The sequence below is a fragment of the Nestor notabilis genome, unplaced genomic scaffold (assembly GCF_000696875.1).
Source record: "Nestor notabilis isolate BGI_N333 unplaced genomic scaffold, ASM69687v1 scaffold20528, whole genome shotgun sequence".
Taxonomy (NCBI): domain Eukaryota; kingdom Metazoa; phylum Chordata; class Aves; order Psittaciformes; family Psittacidae; genus Nestor; species Nestor notabilis.
Window position 1 is genome coordinate 21466 of NW_009939986.1, and position 17059 is coordinate 38524.

General features: G+C 37.5%; 1 protein-coding gene across 1 annotated transcript; it reads left to right on the forward strand.

Annotated features, from left to right (window-relative positions):
• Positions 1–4073: 4073 nt before the first annotated feature.
• On the forward strand, positions 4074–6236 carry KCNB2 (potassium voltage-gated channel, Shab-related subfamily, member 2; the record flags this gene model as incomplete). The annotated part of the gene is made up of 1 exon (XM_010020140.1): positions 4074–6236. A coding segment is annotated over one exon (2163 nt), but the record flags the coding sequence as incomplete, so codon positions are not given.
• Between the last annotated feature and the right edge of the window lie 10823 nt (positions 6237–17059).

A 17059-nucleotide genomic window follows, 5' to 3' on the forward strand; every position in this document is an offset into this window, starting at 1 on the left:
TGGAGCAGCCTGTTAAGATTGCATCATTAACTCAAGGAATGTGTTACTATTCATTACATCAGCAGCAGATTCAAATGTCTCCTATCCAGCCCATAAAAAAGGTATTTAAATATGTCCATTTTTTCAGAATTTATAAGGACATATTTTTGAAGTTTAGTAAGAGTTGGATTTTTATGTGGTTTTGTAGAAATACAGCTAAATGGCATAAGCTGTCAGAATCTGTTATTTATTTAAGCAGAGTATTGTTTATATTCTGAAATGCAGATTTAAAATATTATATCAAGAATGATATAGACAAACTGTGGTTTTAGATTGATTACCTGAAGTATGTAAAATTTCAGTATTCATGTGTATGTATACTGTATTCAGGTATTTCAGACCAGAATAGAGTTCCAGAAATATGCACCTAACACAGGAAGTTTTGTTGGGAAAAATTCAGTCAGCTGTGGGCTTTTGCTCTTCTGTATCAGCATAGCTAGCCTAGCAGATTGCTACAGGCCTTTCTTACAAACTCAGTGCTTCTGTTAATATTAAGATACCTCTGTTCTATGAGGATTTACCAGCATAATACTATCTACAGAGTTCTTTATGTAGACTTAGAATAGGGAGTGCCTTTTTTTACTACTTCTTTTTCTCATGGTTGCTATTTTTCTTCCTAGTGATCTCCTGCCATTTTTTTTGCCTAACGAGTTGTAACATCTAGCCAATTGCAATAATTAAAACATATCGTCTGTGGAATAAGGCAGAACTTTAGCTACACAACAAAGTCCCAGACAAATAAAAGTTGGAGATTCTTACATTAGAAGAAACCGAAATACTTTGCTTTGCTGTAAATTCTTTTCACCAAGAACAGACCCATGCGTACAGACGCTATGCATAAAACACTAAAAATCCAGGCCTGCTAGTCTGTATATTTTATTAAAATAGCTGGCAGAGTTGAGGCTTGCATGTTACCAGCATATGAATGAATGGCTGGAAGAAACAGACAGATGGTTGTTGTCAATAAAACTCTCTAGGTGGCAACTCTGAACAGGAAAGTTTTCTGTTCAAGACCCATAAAATGCATGGAGTTTTAGTCTTGTCACACAGTGGAAGAAGGGGTGCTATACATTGACTCACCTTTTTTCTATGATCTTTTGTACGCTGATGAACATTTAGGCATACAATAAATTCCCTATGACAGACTGAAACTCCAGTATATCCTAATTAAAACCAGTTTGACCACAGCTGGGCAGGTAAGTTCTCATGACTTTCTTTTTTTAAGAACAATGCATGTCAAGTAATTGGGTCCTTGTATTAACCAGATTTTTCCAGTGCTGTTATTTACATTCTGATGCCGGCTTCAATGAGGAAGCCATCAGTTTGACAGGAATTGCAAGCTCAACAATTCAGACCTGTGCCATGTTTATTTGTTCTTTGAATTCTGAAAGTATAATTATGTTATTGACTATTTTAGAGAACTCAGGCATGCATTAGTTACAGTGATTTCAGTGAAACGGAGAACCTAGTATACCTTATTTAAGCTTCAGTCAGTGAAATTTAAATCAGGCAACTTGCACGGTTTGAAAGGTAGTTATTGCTTTCTGATAGATTTGGCTTTTGTCTGCCTCTATCCTAGCTACAGGACATCACGAGTTTCATTAATCAGCCCTGTGTAGATATGCAGTGTTATCAGTTTCGTTCTTTACTAAGATTGGCTGCTGTTGTGGGTAGCAGAAGTTTTAAAGGGATGCGTAGCCCTCCTAAACAGGATAGATTAACCAGGGTATGTTTTCTGAATGGGCTGTATGAAGGATGAAGTCAAGTAGTCCACATCTCACTCGGCAGGAGAAATGAAGAGATCTTATTCCTCCAATGAATATGGCTGGAAACAAAAAAATGACGGAGTGCTGGTAGGGAGAGAGAGAAATCTGTTTGGAATACTTCAACATATGGAAGGTGCTACCTGTTCTGTACTATTATTAGCTGAAAGAGGACAAAGATAACACACAAGTACATGATGATGCCAAATATGGACTCTTACACTGTGAGCACTTTCAGTTTGCGCTTAGAGAGCTGAATTTGTGCTTAGTAGCCCATAGCTGAAACAGGCTTACTGCTGTTTTTCTTGAAGTTAGATTGAGGTGCCTTTCCATCTCTGGAGCTGTTCCTGCCACTGTGACCGACCTCTCCCCATGTACTCATCATACCTGCATTCTGCTTAGATGCATTCACTCTTACTGGATATTACAGCAATTTTGTCAGACTGAGTGTGTCACTGGAAGTACACCAAACATCACCAAATGGATTTAACAGAAACATTTCTGAGAAATCAGAGCAAATGCTTTGATGAATGAGCTTAAACTGAGCTTTAAAATGGAAAATAATTTATTGCAGTATTTCTAATAGAAATGCGGATTTACTTAGGACTTATAACCAAAGTGATAGATTTTTTCCCAAGTAAAGTGTTATAATAATTTTCGCATCACTGTAACACTTTGCACACTATTTCAAAGCTGACCATATTCCTTTGAGTACAAATAACTAAACTTTGTAGTAAAACCGTTAGGTTGTCTGATAGGTTCATTTCTTTTCTCATAATATTGGTTCTGTAAATGAGAATGACCAGCTATTCCAGACAAAATGGAAGGCTGTGAGGTATAGAGGTGCCTGAGCTTTATCAAAATGAGTGACAAAATATTTCAGAAAACCTATCTCCTGAGACAGAAATTGAAACATTATTTCTAGGAAGCATTTGTCTACTTACACATTTCAATCATGATGAGAAACTGGATTCACCTTCATACTAGTGCTTACTTTTTAACATCTTGTGCTCAGCCTAACTCAGGGCCAATACCTTCAATTCTTGAGCACCTGAAATTTGTCTAGACATGACAATTTGGCAGGCCTAGTGAACAATGTTTCATGTTTATTTCTCTTAACTTTGTCTTTTGGTTCATAAATCTCAGCATGGCTAAGGAAGGTGTGCACTATGTAGTACTAAACTGACTGCTTACACACGGTTCCCAGTCACTTCATAGAATCATAGAATAGTTAGGGTTGGAAAGGACCTCAAGATCATCTAGTTCCAACCCCCCTGCCATAAGCAGAGACACCACACACTAAACTATGTCGCCCAAGGCTCTGTCCAGCCTGGCCTTAAATGCCTCCAGGGTTGGAGCATTCACAACTTCCTTGGGCAACCTATTCCAGTGCCTCACCACCCTCACTGTGAAGAACTTCTTCCTTATATGTAATCTAAAGTTCCCCTGTTTAAGTTTAAAGCCATTACCCCTTGTCCTACCACTACAGTCCCTAATGAAGAGTCCCTCCCCAGCATCCTTATAGGCCCCTTCAGATACTGGAAGGCTGCTCTGAGGTCTCCACGCAGCCTTCTCTTCTCCAGGCTGAACAGCCCCAACTTTCTCAGCCTGTCTTCATACAGGAGGTGCTCCAGCCCTCTTATCATCCTGGTGGCCCTCCTCTGGACTTGCTCCAACAGCTCCATGTCCTTTTTATGTTGAGGACACCAGAACTGGACACAATACTCCAAGTGAGGTCTCACGAGAGCAGAGTAGAGGGGCAGGATCACCTCCTTTGACCTGCTGGTCACGCTTCTTTTGATACAGCCCGGGATACGGTTGGCTTTCTGGGCTGCAAGTGCACACTGCCTGCTCATGTCAAGTTTCTCTGCACTACATAAAGTTTCACATAATTACACATAATGCAGAAAACTAATAATGTTCTGCACATTAGCAGAAACTTTATATCCTTCACTTGGTAACTTGCAATAATAAATGTCACCTCCTATTGCAATTTAAAAATGGTAAGACCAGTCATGGCTTGCTTTCTGAAATGAATTGGCTTACTGCAGACAGTAAAACAATCAGGTTTTGACTGCGTCTACAATGGTTCTAATGTTTTCTGTCTGTGCAAAAATCACAACATTGAAACAAAATAATGAATGCAGCAGCCAAAGCAGCTTCCACCATTGTGTGTTTATCTGACACATGCACATTTGAAAGGATTTAAGCAAGCCCTGACAAGGACACTTGTATCAGTCTAACCAAAACATTGTTTATTTTGTTTTACAGATTTTGGCCATTGTGTCCATTTTGTTCATCGTACTGTCCACTATTGCTTTGTCTCTTAACACGCTGCCAGAGCTTCAAGAAATAGATGAATTTGGGCAGCCAAATGACAACCCTCAGCTAGCACACGTTGAAGCTGTGTGTATTGCTTGGTTTACCATGGAGTATCTTTTGCGTTTTCTGTCCTCACCAAATAAGTGGAAGTTCTTCAAAGGCCCATTAAATGTCATTGACTTACTGGCTATCTTGCCATACTATGTCACCATTTTCCTCACGGAGTCCAATAAAAGTGTCCTGCAGTTCCAAAACGTCAGACGTGTGGTTCAGATATTTCGTATTATGAGGATCCTAAGGATTCTTAAGCTCGCCAGACATTCAACAGGCCTTCAGTCCTTAGGTTTTACACTGAGGCGGAGTTACAATGAATTGGGCTTGTTGATATTATTTTTAGCCATGGGAATAATGATATTTTCGAGTCTTGTATTCTTTGCTGAAAAGGATGAGGATGCTACAAAATTCACTAGTATCCCTGCATCATTCTGGTGGGCAACGATCACTATGACTACTGTAGGATATGGTGACATTTATCCTAAGACGTTATTAGGTAAAATAGTCGGAGGACTTTGCTGTATTGCTGGAGTGCTGGTGATAGCCCTGCCTATACCAATTATTGTGAACAATTTCTCAGAGTTTTATAAGGAGCAGAAAAGACAGGAGAAGGCAATTAAGAGGAGAGAAGCACTTGAGCGAGCTAAAAGAAATGGCAGTATTGTCTCCATGAACCTGAAAGATGCCTTTGCTCGCAGTATGGAAATGATAGATGTAGCAGTAGATTCAGGTAAGCCTGGAGAAGCATCCAATCCAAAGGAGACACCAGATGACAACCACCTGTCCCCAAGCAGGTGGAAGTGGGCCAGAAGGACAATGTCTGAAACAAGCTCAAACAAGTCTTATGAGAACAAATACCAAGAAGTTAGTCAACAGGACTCCAATGAGCAATTAAACAATGCTGCAGCATCCTCCAGCCCACAGCACCTCAGTGCCCAAAAACTGGAGATGTTGTATAATGAAATTACCAAAACTCAGTCTCAGACTAATCTTAATGCCGGTTACCAAGACCAGTCAGCAAAGCCACCTGGGTATGAAGAAGAAATAGAAATGGAAGAAGTTAGAGGTCAGAGAGATCCATTGTCAACTGGACCTACAGACATTGTAACAGACATGAGAAGCACATCCAGTATTGACAGTTTCGCCAGTTGTGCGACTGACTTCACGGAAACAGAAAGGTCTCCCCTTTCTCTGTTTCCGGGCTCTCACTTGCAAATGAGATTTCCAGCTGATGCTGTTAACCTGGAAGACAACCAAAGAGTAAGGAGTTCTCAGTTTATACCATTCACAAAAGACAGAATGTTTTCTCCAACTGATGTCACCTTTGACTATAATTCAATCAACAGAGCTGTTACCAGTGATGGCAGTGGGTCCCAAACTGTTTTGCATGGTCATTTGCATTTTGACACTGCCATGGAAAGCCCCAAAAGTTCCCTGAAAGGTAGCAACCCGTTAAAATCTAGATCCCTTAAAGTTAATTTTAAAGACAATAGAGGTGGTGCTCCACAAACTCCACCAAGCACTGCAAGGCCACTGCCAGTAACGGCAGGAGCAGACTTCACACAGGCCACTCCTCAGCACATCAGCACCATTCTCCTAGAAGAAAATTCACCCCAAGGTGATCGACCTTTACTTGGTGCTGATGCATCAGCACTTTGTCAGGGACCTGTTAAAAAATCATCCCCTCTCTTTCTCAAACAAAAGATACTCACTTTCCCTTCAAAAGAGAGGAGGAGCTTCACTGAAATAGACACTGGAGAAGAAGAAGAGTTTATGGAGTTACATGGTATGGAACATGAAAAACAACAGGATATCAAGACAAATTGCTGTGGTGATAAACAGAGTGATGGCAGCCGTTTAACGGAGGAGCCACAGATCAGCTCTTCACCCAAAAGCATGAGCCACAACTGTACTCAAGACATTTACCATGCTGTGGGTGAGGTAAAGCAAGACAGTAACCAAGAAGGTCACAAAATGGAAAACCATTTATTTGCCCCAGAAATTCATTCAAGTCCAGGAGAAACTGGTTACTGTCCCACACGCGAAACTAGCATGTGACTAGTTACAAAAGCAATAAAAATACCTTTTCTTAAAACAGTTAGTAATGCCTATTAACTAAAACATGGAAAGCCTCAAAAAAGTGCATAAAATGTTATTTTTGCATGGCATGAAGAGTTGTTTAGTTTAAATACTGTTTAATTAAAAGAAAAAAAAAAGACTGCTTTTTGTAACAAACTGAAAAAATGGGAAAAAAATGACTCAAGAACAGTGAATACAATAAAGAGAGCTCTGTTAGGAGCCAGTGTTCTGCAACATCTGACATTTTTGATCCTTTCACTTATGATTGTAGACAGATTTTGAACTCTTTTAACTTTATTTTGTTTTCTTGGTTTCAATGAATTTTAGAATTTGCACATGAAAGGATGAAATGTCAATGCATGCACTCATAAAGATGTGAAACAAGGTGCTTCGAGCTTGCAAAGTGCATATATTTGTAAATAGTTTGGGGTTGGGGGGAAAGCTACTGTTAACAAGGATTCATGGAAAAAGCATTTCCTGGGACACAGGTACTTCCTTCACAGCGTGCTGCCTGGAGGTTTTGTACAGACTTATGTTGCAAAATTGCAACTTCTACTTAAAGCATCTCACATATCTTGCTTTCTGTTAAAAAGCTCATATCTGTTAATTAAGGACTACAGTATTTTAGTTTATCTGTGCTGTAAATCATGATTACTTTTTTTATTTGCATAACTTTAGTTATTGCATTTGTCAGTTTAATTAATGATCCTGTGAGGAAAAGCAAAGATTTAATGACCAGAACTTGAAGCAGTTGATATTTTTATAGAAAACTGCCAGCATTTCATAACTAAGAAAAAAGATGTTCCATTTTAAAATACAAAAACCATAGTTACTTTTGTGGCAATAAATAGTGCCAAATGGCTATATAGACATATCCAAAAGTTCTCAAACTCTCAGAATATTTCTACTAACTTGGTCTTAAAAAAAAAAAACATTACACGCATTCTCTTTTTTTCCTTTGATTTAACAGTATTTCTTCTGCAAGATCTTTGAGCTCTCTTTCACTTTTATTGGCATGCAGTGCCCATACTTCAAAAATGGCAATGTTGTTGAAGCTGTTATGGTGTAAAGACATAAGAGACAAGTTTTGTAAGAGGAAGTAGTACCTTTTATCAGCACAAATCACGTAGCTGCAAAAAACAGGCTTCAAGTACATGTCACTTGCCGCAGGTCTTCCACGTCCCAAAGCTTGTCTTTGTTTTTCAGTTCAGTCATTTGGACTGACAGATGGTATCTTCTGACTCACCGACTTTGCCTCAACCCATCCTCCCATGGCTGTTCCAAAATGGAGCATAGGCTTTCCCCTACACCTAAATAAAGGGAAATGTCAATCTTTCCATTGACAACTGCCAAAGCATCTTTGGTTTCTCTGATATTCTCCAGCTTTGTAAAAGAGAGATGCTGAACCAAAGCTTTCATTATAAATTACCCATCTAATCACTGTCTGAAAAAAGCTGTTTTTTTTTTATCGAGCACCAATAGCTTCCTGTGCTATAATATAAAAAAACTATAGATCACTTTAATTCTCTAAATCATACAAAATTTATTCAATCCATTAATCCTAATCAAAAGCAGAAGTATGCAGCTACACATGCATGTCCTACAAAATGTTCTTATTTTCTTAGTAAAACAGAATACAGGGGGTGTTTTGCTGTACTCTGATTTCTGCTGGAATTGGATTCTCCCTTACAATAGTTTATAAGAGCAGCAGTCCAGCCTTGAAGCTAACGGCCAGGGGGTCCAGCAGTTAAAAGTCTGAGGTGGTGTTTAGAAATTCTAGCATCAGGTCCCCACTGCTCCATAGGCCTATTGCCAGATATAGGGTTTGTCACTTCCCTATGCATGAAAGGGAGGGAGTGAATGCTTCTTCCAGGTCAGCACTGTAACAGTAAGCATTGCAGACACTGAGACAGCAAGAACGGAAGCCTTAAAAGCACTTTAGACCAGACAACACATGGTTTGTAATAGCAGGCTTCTACTTCCCATAGGGGACCTAGGTTAATTTTTACTTATGTGTTATTTTCTGTCACTTAAATGGGTAAAAAAGCGAGCACTTAATGCATTTAATGTGAAAGAGCAAGCATTTTTGTTGCAACATTGCCCTCTGCTTGAAATGGCTGGGCTGATGCCACAGACCTCACTCAAGCCTGGCCCATGGAAAAAACGCAAGTTTGAAAAGCTTCAAAATATGGATTCTGGTGGCTGGGCCAATCAATGAGCACTGCACAATCCTTTGCGGGGAAAAAAAAATAAAGTTTTCTATATTTCCATAAGTTTTCTGATTTCCACAACAAGATAATGCTGAGGCAGCTCTTCAGTCATTTGAAAAACATTTTATGCAAACAATGTCTGGTCATTAATTCTCAAACTAAAAATGATTTTTTTTTTGTCCTTAGTTGCAGGTCATTGCAACCTGTTGCTGGATTCAGTTTTACCTATTCACATGGCATTCTGCTTAACATTTTTCAATAATGTTGTCTCTCACTGTTCTAAAACTTTGCTCTTGAGTATTTTATAGTCATTAATCTTCTATATTTATTTTTATTTTTCAGTTACTAGATATTTTCAGTGACTAAAACTAAATGCCAGTCAATTTTTATATGCCTAAAGGGTTGGGCTGTATTTTCTATGTGCAGTTTTCTGAAATCACTTGGGCCTGTTCAATCTGCCTTTATATCCTAGTGAACTAATGAAGACCAAATTAAGTCCAAATGCGACCTGATCCCATGCTCTGGATTCACAGATAAATCCCATTCAAGAAAATGATGTTGTTCTGGCAAGACTGAGGTCTGTGATGTGTTCCTTCTTTGTGCTTTTTCTCCCAGGTGACCCTTACGCTTTGGAAAAGCCCCCTCAAATCTGTGCCACTTAGTGAAAGGGGAGGAGTCCGGCCATAGGGAATGTATTGCAGGAGCAGAGATTTGATTCCTTAGAATCTCCTGAGCTAAACTTTACGGAAACCTGATTCTTTGCTATTAGGATCAGTAAAATTTCAATAGTGGTAAAGTCAAGGCCTCAGTCCTTGTGCAGATGAATTTTTCCAAAGTCAATGGGAGTCTGATGGAACAAGACTGACTGACATATAAATGAGGATGGCAAGAGTGTCTCTCTCTCTCAATGAAAATCAGCAGGAGCTTTAATTATATAAATGAGAGAAGACTAGGCCCTTACTGACTGCCATATATTAAATGTTGTCAGAGAAGCACATTTATTTTGAAAGTGTACAAGCAAAAGAAATGCAATTCTCTTTATTAATAGATGTTGTATTTTTTTGAAATTGTGGAAGAAAAAGGATCAAGCTTTAGAAGTGGCTTTGGTATGATTTCATTATATGCTTTTTACTATGCTGAATATTATTTCCAGAAGCACAGGTTCAGACATTTGGTATTTCCAGTCTTGACTTCATACACGGGATCCACTCCTGAATACCTAGCTCATGTATAATTTCTGATTAAAACATTTACTTGAGCAGTTGCAGGACTGGATGTAGCTTTCATTCCAGTACAGCAGGTATAAGAAGTGCAGTCCAGGATCACTTCATTCATTGTGAATCACTATGTAGCAAATTATGCAAAATTACCTGGGTATATTTTTCTGTTTTTCTAAAACTTTGAAGCCATTTCAGACTTATTACCCATTCACCATGGTAATGGGAGGGTTGGGTTTGAGTTCTGGGAGTCAGTTTCCAGCAGTTGTGAAATTTCAAAACAACTTAAGGAGTTCTAGGATGAAGTGAGTCCCCTGTGCACCTGAAAGGGGTCTGACTCTTTGTATCACTGGAAAATGAAGTTTGTTCAGGGAGATAGATAGCTTTGCAATCAATCTATTTTATATATTTTATACTAACTGCAGAATCCTGAATCAAAGTTTTAATTCCTTTTCAACGATGAAACCAAATGTACACATTTGAAGGATGTTCAGAGAATAATCCGGACAATTTTTGAGTAAACAGTCACATTAATCCAAATCTAGGGTGGGGAGAATAATATATCGCACAAACTGCAAAGGAAGTTCATACAGGAAAGATGTTTACAGGGGAAGCATATAACGTAAAGAATGTAACACGGTGTAGGAAGTTATTGCACTACAGAATTTATATAAAATACACTTTTTTAAATAAAAACACAAAAGGCCTTTTAATGCTTCGTTGTATAGAACATAGGAGCCTCTGTGCTAATGCAGCAATTGAATGCACTGTGTCCTCACTTCAAAATCGGTCTCAAAATTCAAACATTAGAGAGGTGATATCTGATCTAACACTAGAGCAACTGACTTGAAGAGCTTTATGGCACAATATTACATAAGCAAAAGTGTGCACAGAAAGTTGTATTTTTGCCTAAAACACAAAAGTACAAAAGCCAGTTGTCTTTTTTAAGACCTATTGCAAATGCAATCATCCTGGTAAAAATGTCCAGGGCCTACCCAACTGTTTTTTGTCATTCATACAATTTTTTAATTATTTGGATAGAAAATAAAGTTTAACACTTTAATCATGTAAAGCATATTTTAAAAGCAAAAAAATGGCAGAAATATGTTTGGGTTTTTGTTGGTTTTTTTTAAATAAGTAGCCAGCACAGATCAAGCAAGAAATGCAAATACAGCAGAGGGGGAAGTAAAGAAGGCATGTTTTAATATACTATATAAACAAGAGATAGAACAAAACATATATAAAATAGTTCTTTTTCACACTTAATGAGGTAAAAATGCCAGTAGTGGAAGATTTCATTCCAGTTGCACACTATCTTAATTTTTATCCAAGAACCAACATACCTGTACTGGTTTTTAGTGATGTTATTACCCACTCGCCTGCTACATGAACACCTGATCTGTAATCATTTTTCAGAAGACTTTCCTGAAAAAGAAGATACTGTGTGTTCTCATCTTTGTTGACCTTTGGATCTCTTCCCATTGCCCTCCAGACACCAGCCTTCTTTTGTTCTTGAAGCAGTTAGAAGACAACCCACTGGATAAGATGATAGGTGTGTCTTGTTTATCAGGAAAGCATTTTGGCAGTCTGGTGACCAGGTGGACTCTACTGCATTTTAACCAAGGAGCAAGAAGAATTGAGTGTCCTTTCTGTTGCAGACATACCATCTCATAGCTTCACACACTCTAGTTTTAAAATGCTCCAGCTCCTCCCGTGTCCCCCTCAACCTGCAAGGTTTTAGTGTATTTGTTCAGTGTTTTTGTAAAAGCTTTTGTAAAAGCAGTGGACTGTTAAATGCTATTAAGACAGCCGTCAGATTGTGTGGTATTTGTCTCGTCCAGTATGTTTTTATTAATTAGTGGTACTCAGTTTAAACTCCAGCTGAAATACTTTCATATTTTGAAACAGATCAGGTGTTCTGGGAGCCAAATGCTTTGCCACTACTCTCGGTTTCCTTAATGAAGAAAGGATAGGTGACAGGTAGGGAGAGACAAAATTGTCTGCATCTTGTGGTGGTTTCTTGTTCAGTAATCACACACCATGTGACACCCGCAGGTGGAGGAACAGACTTATCTTTGTGTTTGTTCTGTTGCAGGTTTAAATAATATTTTTTGAAAAGTTGTGTTATGATATTTAAGAAGTATCGCCCTTTAGTGCAATAGAGATTTCTTCCAAAACAGCAGTGATACCTTATAGTCCTGTATTAGTACTGATTGCTATTCAGTTTTCTTTTATGACACCTCCAGATGGATCTTATTGTAGAACAAGGAAGTAGCACACAAATATTATTGCTTCTTTTTAATTAAAGGTAGCTAAAGAACATGCTGTTAGCTAACATTTAATTCAAAAAGATAAGATTATCCTAATTATACCTATGAACCAAACAGAATGGTGATATGTCATTAACTTAGACATTGACTGTAATCCTGTGGTTAACGCAAACCCTGAATCTAAGAGCAGTCTGGGTAATTAATTTAATTAGGGTAATTTTTTTACGTCAAATAAGTATTTAAATAAATATTTAACATCAGCAGATGTACACTTCTAAATCTGGAAGTTTATGGATATCTTTACACTGGTATCTTAGCAGAAACCAGGAAAGCTCTCTTGATGTGAATCTCTCAGCTATCCCCGCTTCTCATGCTTTGTTTCACATCAACAATCCTGGTGGAGCAATCCTGAACCATGCAAACTGGATTACTTTTAGATGATGCTGAACCAGAAACGTGTTCCATGAGGGCATCTCTTGTGCTTCAAGCAGTACAAAGCATTCAGGCCTTGGTTCCAGACTACAGCTAGTCCAAACTAGTACCCCTGGTACACAGAGTGTAAATTATCAGCACAAACTGGTTTTCTTAACAAATCTATTTCTATTGTTTTGTACTAATTGCTAATGTGGACATTGGCTGTCTCTACCATGGTTGTTGCCTCCAGTCCATGTAGTCTTAGTTAAATCCTTTACTCAAACAAATTTTGCCATTGTCATCAGTGGTGCTGCATAGAAAGAGCAATATATAGCCAAAGATGAAACTGCTCCCTGTGTGTTCTCCAACTTAACCCAGGTGGAATCATTTAAACAGTAAATTCTTGATAACCCTTGGATACTTGTGATTTGCAGTTTGGAACACACTTTTAAATACTGCATACTTCTATAGTCAATTTACTCTAAAGTTGGTGTTACTTTTGATTAAGACAGTACAGACAGCACTAAATCAACTCTCACTCCAAAATTATTAAATCAGGGGAATGATTAAACTGACTGCAAGTAGGTCTATTTCACTTAGCAGCATCTCTTAGTTTATACTGGCATGAATAAAAGCAAATTGCTGTGCAAATGGCTAAGCAGTGATGAAAGATCAGAAGCCCAGCTTGAGTATTTTGTGCTGATCTACCATGTCTAGATATCTTTCCATTTGGATCATCAGTTGAAATTTATTAAAATGGGGAGGCTAAAAGGGTTTTGATCATGTGCTTAGTTGCTCTGATGTCTAGGACATATCTTGTAAAAGGTAATGCAAGAAAAAAGCCTATTCCTTATCTTACTTTTTTAATGATTTCAAGGTGAAGGACATGTGTCTTATACTGGTATTTTTGCTCTAAGTTTTGCTCAGATAACATCTCTCAGTGGAGGTTCAGAATACGAAACATTCATGCCTGTTCTTGAAGTCCTTAAGCAGAACGCCAGTGACAATTCTGCATGTATAAAGCTGAAGGATGGAGCAATATATTTTAGCTTTAGGCAAAAGGAACAGTTTCTAACATGTATACAAAATGAAGAAAAGAAAAAACCACTGTTGGGGACAATCCCGGGTACTTCTGCTAGGATGCGGAGTTCTGGATTTATACCTCTAAATTTTCAAAGAGTTATGCAGAGTTTTAACTATATAACTCTTTCAGAAGTCAAAGGAGCCATGCTGATAAACTGAAACATGAAGGGATTAGTGTACAAAGAACCTGAGAGCTGAATACATAGCCTATTGCTTTAAAATCACTGTAAATATCAACTAAAAATATGTACTAATTCATGTTTATACGTTATTACTGTGTTAGTTTCATAGATACGGTAGCATGACTATTATTAGTTTTATTGAGTTAAATGAACTTTACTTTGTATTCCTCTGTGAATGCTCTGAATGCTGCAAACAAAAAAAGCACAACAGTATTTTTTCAAGTTCTCTTGGCGCGATAGCAGTGTCTTCACTATTGTTCAGTTTTACAGAATTAGCAACATTTCATCATAAATTGCTATATTAATAACATATCTTTCTTTAAAAGAACTGTCACTAGGAGATAAAAGCATATGTGATAAGTCTTGTCTAATCTCATTCATCCGCCTTTACAAAATGCCCCAGACATTTTGTGGGAGAATATGCTGCTTTTGCTTCATGCGTTGTTTGTATCTGGGGGAGGGGCAGGGGAATAATAGGGCATTTTGCAATGGTAATTGCATCAAACATGATTTTTTTCATTATTATTGTATTTGTTAGAAACATTTTGATTTAATTTCTTTTTGTAGATAAGACTGTTTGACAATAGCTTTTTTTTTCAGCTAACCATCTGATTCCATTAGACTAATAACTTCTCACATGTTAGTGGTATTCGTATCAATGTCTCCATATCAGCTGCATTTTAACTTCATAAAAAAAGAAATGTGATTATTTTTGTCATACTAGATTTTGCTGATCAACTAAATATTTCTGCACCAATCTACATATTAATATGCATGTTGTAGTCTGTACAATCGTTCAACATCAAAGTATCTGTTTAATTTATGTCAAATGTCTGTAAAATAAATGCATTGTTCTCCATTTCAGTCTGATAGAATAAGCAGGATAGTAAATAAATGTGTAAATGAATCATCTGTGTCTCATTTCAGTTTTCTGCATGAAACCACTTTACATTGAACATTGCATATATACCAAAACAATAATCCATAGTGTCTTTAGATTTCATTACTTGACAATATTATACAGGGATATCTGGCAGACAATGTGTACAGAAATAAATCATTTGGCTATGCAAATAAAGTCAGAATCCATTATTTTTTAAAAAATTGAAACACAGTGCTTCTAAGACTTTTCTTTTCCCCTCTCTGTTCAGCATTACTGCTAATTATTACTCACACTGTCACAGACACAAGACCTCAAATGACTTTGTAAGGGTGAGTAAACATTATTGCCTGCAGGATGAAAAGCAGAAGCATGGAAAGATTTAGCAGCCTTTTTTTGTATAGTCAAGCCTAGGTACCTTAGCCTGATATTCAGAGGTGGTGGATAAATCAATCTCTTGTTCAACTTACTATTAAGCAACAACCTAGCTTGGACCCCAGCATCTTTTTGCCTGAAGTGGACCAATTTTTTTATAGACCAAAAACTGTGAGAGAAAATTTAAGTTGTACTGGGAACTGTTTTCCTCCTTCAAGATAAGTCATGGAAATAACTAATATTTTTTACAGGCAAAGTTTCACTGCAAATGCTACTACAATGGAGTACCTCTACCTTTCAGAAAATAAGGAATGTGATTTCCTCAGCTTCAAAATAGAAACCTATTTTTTAAATTCTACATCTGAATGGTATTACAATATGAAATAAAAATGAAGGACCAAACTCAGCGCTTTGGTGAACATGCTGATTGATTATAGTTATTTCTCAGAGCTTAGAGTCACACTTTAGCTTCACAACCCCACTGTGCTATACGTACCTCAAGACACTGTTCACTGCACTACAGAATTTCTCCCTTTTCAACTCTTAATTTAATGGATCCCTCTCTGAATATGTAGCACTGTACATAAATCTAAGTTTGTTCCATCTTCCTGTTCAACACATTCCCAACCTTCTCTTTCCTTAAAAACAAATCCTACATCTATCTTACTGCTTCTCCCTGTCTCTTCTGCTTAGCATTGATCTGAATAATTGCATTTGAAAGAAAGGATTTTTAGGTTTATATACTATTCAGTAACTAAGCAGTCTGCAGCCCACACATCTATCCATGGTACTCAAAAGTATCTCCAAAACTACAGTTCTAGATGCACATTCCAGCTGCCCCCATCCTGCAACAAGATCTAGGCCTTGTGTAACTTCTCTGACCCTGCAAATTTTGCCTGCACAGAAAGAAGACTAAGACACACAGGAGAAACAGACTCAGAATCACAGAGTCTGAGAGTCAAGGGACCAGATTACACCACCCTAGTTCAGACACAGCTAAAAATCTCGTCAATCATGCCATGAGATCGGGAGATCTTTCTATTCTATCTAGTTCAATTTTTTCCCATCATCTCCTCTCTCTATATTCTTTCTCATGGAGCTCATTTCAAAAAAATACCTAGCACCCATGCATCTCATCCCAGCTCCATAGCAGCCTAAGAAAGGAATGGACTAGGTGCTAGCAAGAAAATAAAATACAGAAAATCTCCATTTTATTGGTGCAATCTGACCTGTGGCTGAACACAAATGCAGCTAGAAAGCAGACAAACTATTTTCTTCAAAGCTGCAAATATATATGGTTTGTATTAGGTCCTACATACATAAATATTCTTGGCAGACCAGGAATCAAGCAGGTTATAGAGATCATACTAACAAAGCACTGAGATGTAAGGAGATCAGCATAGAAGAACCCCTTCTAATCCATTCAGAGGAAAAAAATCAAGTATTTCTAATATAAATACTAGAAAAGAAAACAACCTAAATAATCAGGATATGTTTATGTTAAACCTTAATTTACTCTATAGGCTTAAATAATGTTTCTGCTGACTCTCTACATGCAAATTTTCATTGATTGTAGAAAAAAAGGTTTATTTACAAAGAGTAAAATTTGTTCAGACCATTTTTCAGTCTCTAGAAACCCATGTTCATTCTTCTATCTTAAAGAAAGATAGAAATTGAGGGGGGAAAATTAGACTACATTGTATTATGTAGTGGGTTGGGTGGTTTTTAAAGATTTCAGCATACCTCAGAGGCCACATTCCTCAACTGTCTGCATAAACAAATGGTGACAGAAAAAAGAAATCATGACTTATCTGTTGTGACTGCAAGCCAGTTTCCAGTCCCTGGTCTTCTGAAAAGAGATTGCAAACTTAACTCTCTAAACTGTGACTTTCTCCAAATGAAGTATCAACTTTTAATGGACGCATTTCAGACCAGTTGAATAGAACTGACTCATTTTAAGACTGTCAGCCAATAAACTTTCCCCCAGTATAATAACTCAAATTACCTTTCAAACAGCACTTTCAGTAGCTACAGGTTTTCATCCAAGCACTGAAATACCAGCAGACTTAATCAATGGGTACCACAGAATCTACTGCTGAAATTACCTTCATAAATAGGCACTGAATTTTCCAATCAGTTTCAGGTAAGTAAGCAGCCACCTTCCAATATTT